At 31.2% G+C, this 3,695-nt stretch overlaps 1 protein-coding gene across 3 annotated transcripts; it reads right to left on the reverse strand.

The window, feature by feature from the left end:
• Positions 1 to 689: 689 nt before the first annotated feature.
• LOC128133308 (uncharacterized) lies at positions 690 to 3,423 on the reverse strand. 3 transcript variants are annotated; one of them, XR_008231758.1, is made up of 6 exons: positions 3,337 to 3,422; positions 2,000 to 2,598; positions 1,535 to 1,911; positions 1,083 to 1,454; positions 929 to 1,000; positions 690 to 837 (listed from the first exon to the last, which is right to left on the reverse strand). XR_008231758.1 is itself a non-coding variant. In XM_052770525.1 (6 exons), exons 3-6 carry the CDS (start codon positions 1,661 to 1,663, stop codon positions 724 to 726), a joined length of 687 nt encoding a protein of 228 aa, XP_052626485.1. In that variant the 5' UTR covers positions 1,664 to 1,911; positions 2,000 to 2,598; positions 3,337 to 3,423; the 3' UTR covers positions 690 to 723. The 3 variants fall into 3 exon arrangements, 1 of the variants encoding a protein (XP_052626485.1); XM_052770525.1 differs by having other exon boundaries at positions 3,337 to 3,423; XR_008231757.1 differs by having other exon boundaries at positions 1,083 to 1,911.
• Positions 3,424 to 3,695: the final 272 nt, after the last annotated feature.

Consider the following 3,695-nt stretch of genomic DNA (forward strand, 5'->3'; position numbering starts at 1 on the left):
AATGGTTATATGCTGCACACATGATACTTTTGTTATTGACTAAAAAACAATTAACTTTTAAAAGAATTAATTAACAATTTATTTACCGCTGACTCCAACCATCCGTCGTGTGTATGCCCAAACAATGAGCTCCAAAAATCTCTATCTAACACGAAATTAAACAAACGATGCTGCACATCGTATGAATGCAATACATAATTTTGGATGACATCCTCACCGCCTGCTACGTAAGGTTGCAGGCGCAACATGGAGAAGTCATGAGCAACACCAAAAACTGGAGGAGGAACGGGGCATGTTGATTTCGTACCAACCTTCTTTTTTGTTCTTCTTTTTTGTTTCGGTGTCGTGTGCAACTAAAAACAATATTCATATGTTTAAATGTATATCTTTCAGATAATTCACATAAACATAGATAATTCACATAAACATAAAATCATCAGTTTATAAATAAAACGAATACCTCGGTGTAAGGAGTGCATAAAAATTGTGATGGTTTTCGACTCCTAGGTTTATCGGGTGTAACTTCTTTGTCATCATCATCATCATGAAAATAATCTACATTTCCCGTTATTATTAGTTCGTCTTCATCCGGCACATCATCATCAAATTTGTTCCCTGCATTGTCATTCCTCTCCTCCCACTCCTACATTAAAGATAATACTTTATACTTAATAACGAAATACACATAATTTAATAAGCAATAATATCTAAATAAACAAAATATTAATATAATATTAATGTAACTATAATAACCTCTTTAACTTCACTATAATCGTTTACATCAAACACATCATCATCAAATTTGTTCCCCGCATACTGATTACTCTCCTCCAACACCTACATTAAAAATATAACTTTTTACTTAATAACGAAAGACACTTTATTAAAAAGTAATTATTAAAATCGTAAAGGTAACATCTATAACAACCTTGTCGTCTTGAGTATCACCAAAAACATTTTGAGTTGTATTGTTTTTATTCATCTCTTCATCTTGCACAACCTATATTTTCAAATATAAAATATGAACACAGGTATTCATATATGTTAATAAAATTTAATAAATAATGTAGCGTGTAACTAACCTGTTCATCATAATTTCTTTGTGACACTGTCGGGTCCTCAAAAAAAATGTCGTTCCAAAATTGGTCATTATTCACTTCTTCAACAAAAACCTCTGTAGGTTTTTGTTGATTCATAAACACATGCTGCTCCAGTGCATGTACCCGTTTCAACAACTCGTCTAGCTTGTGTTTCCCACTGCCCCGACCTCTACCATGAGAGCGACCACTGGACGACATACTAGACGAAGATTCGTCTTGTCTCCTAAAATGGTCCCGTACTGGGGATGGAACTGCTTTCCCTTCACCATATACATACTCTTGAAATGACATATAATAAAAAGATGTCATCTCACCATCACCCGGTAACATGTTTTGTCTTGGTGGTAGCCCCTCCTAAAAAATTAAACATATTAAAAATGCATATAAAACTATAATAATCAACTTTATTAATAATAAACGAATTATTTTTAAACCTGCATCTTTGACCAAATCTTGTTCACGTCAACCCATTTCAATTTTTTTGTTCCGCTCCATCTTTTCATCCGAGACAAGTCTTTATTTTTTCTCAATGCAAATCCACATGCACGAACAGCCGGAATCATCTCATATATCCATATCTACAATTTTGTACAATAACAGTAATAAAAGTTAAAATTAAAATAAAAAATATAACAATAAAACAATTTAAATAAAATAAAAAATTTATACCCTAATTGGAGCCGTAAATCCTGAGACGGAATACTTTAAAGTTTGACCACGCTCAGGAAGTGATAAATAATGATGTATCTTATTCCACGTATCCTCAAGGTCAACATAAGTAAAATCCCATAGATAGCTACCCCAAGCGAAGCTAACAAAACAAAAAAAAAAAACAAAATTGATTATTATATAAATTATAACTTTAATAAAATAGAACTTTTAACGTAAAGAAAATATACCTATTCCAGAGATCCAAATTCTCAGCCAAAAAAAACCAATCTTGTGGCACCCGATCGTTAACTTCTTTGCCCAAAAAACCTTCACACAAAATGTATATCAAACATACTCTAACTGCATCAAGGTCGTCAAGTGCTAAGAATGTTTGATTTAAAATTAAACTTTTCAAGTCGCCGATTTTCACCGAACTATTAGTATGGTCCGGAAATAGCCGTTCACGCAGTAAACATCTTTTTTTACTGCTTATTAATTTTTCCGACCCTTTTCTCCCAATGTTTTTTGGATACTCCCCAAAATTGAAGCCGGTAATCAAACAAAACTCTTCCGGCCCATAAACCATTTTGGTATTGCCTACTCGAAAATATAAACGTTTTATTCCATCTGGAGACAAAACAGGGTCCGGCCGGATCTGATGAAGGAACATTTTATGAAACAATAAAGCGTCCCCTTGTAAACGAGGGACATCAATAAAATAGCCAAAGACGGTATTTCTGAAAATAGCACGTCGGGCATCATCTAAAACTTCAAAGACTTCCCATATGTTACCGCCAGAGCCTTTTAGGTTCGCAAAGGCTTTCGTATTCATTAAACTAAAATCATGCTGCAAAAAAAAAACACAAAAACAAATTAGATAACTAAAAAATATATTTTTTTTTAAATATATGATTACGAACTGCAAATACTTTCTTAATTACTAATATATATATATTTCCCCGATAAAAAACAATAACATACACATATATAAACAATTTTCCAAGTTATACAACAAATATATTTACGATAGAAAACAATATCATATATAAATATTTTCAACTTAAACATATTTTCAACTTAAACAAATTTTCAACTTAAACGATAAATATATAAACAATTTTTATCTTTCTAATTAAAACTAACATTATATAACCATATAAACAAAAAAATTTAAAAATAAAACGACAACCAAACTAACAATTTTCCAAGTTATACGACTACTTTATACAAAATTTTCAACTTATACGACAAATAAAAACAATTTCTAACAATATATATACGACAAATTTTCAACTTATACAAATGTTATATGACAAATATATATACAAACAACTATTTTGCAGTTTCTACTAAAAAACTTACAAGATTTCAGGTTATACAACAACTAAAAAAACTACAAAAACAAATTGTAAACATTATCTACACAGTCTTTACTTGTCTCTACTTGCATTTAAACTTCAAGTATACTAAAAATATACTAAAACTATCAATCAAACACAACAAAATTACCATTTTTTAACACTAAATAATACAAAAATTGATAAAAAAAAAAAAACTTTAAACATTAAAAGAGTTAAAATCTAACCATATTTGCGGGATTGTTGACATAATCTTCCATTTTCTTCAAAAACTAGCCAAAATTCCGAGAGAAGCCCAAAGTTAGAGAGAGTTTTTGTGTAGAGAATGGTGAAAATGAAAAAAAAAAAAAAAAACGTTTTTATACCTAAAAATCACCCATTTCGCAGATGAGAAGGCCCCATCTGCGAAATGGGCATCTCATCTGCGAAAGTACAAGTGCCTGAAGCACAACTGTGCTTCAGGCACTTGTACTTTCGCAGATGAGATGCCCATTTCGCAGATGGGGCCTTCTCATCTGCGAAATGGGTGGCTATTTTTGTAATCCCGATTTTTTTTGGCTATTTTTGTAATGCAATTAGTGTAATT

This window comes from Lactuca sativa, chromosome 4 (assembly GCF_002870075.4).
Source record: "Lactuca sativa cultivar Salinas chromosome 4, Lsat_Salinas_v11, whole genome shotgun sequence".
NCBI classification, from domain to species: Eukaryota; Viridiplantae; Streptophyta; class Magnoliopsida; order Asterales; family Asteraceae; genus Lactuca; species Lactuca sativa.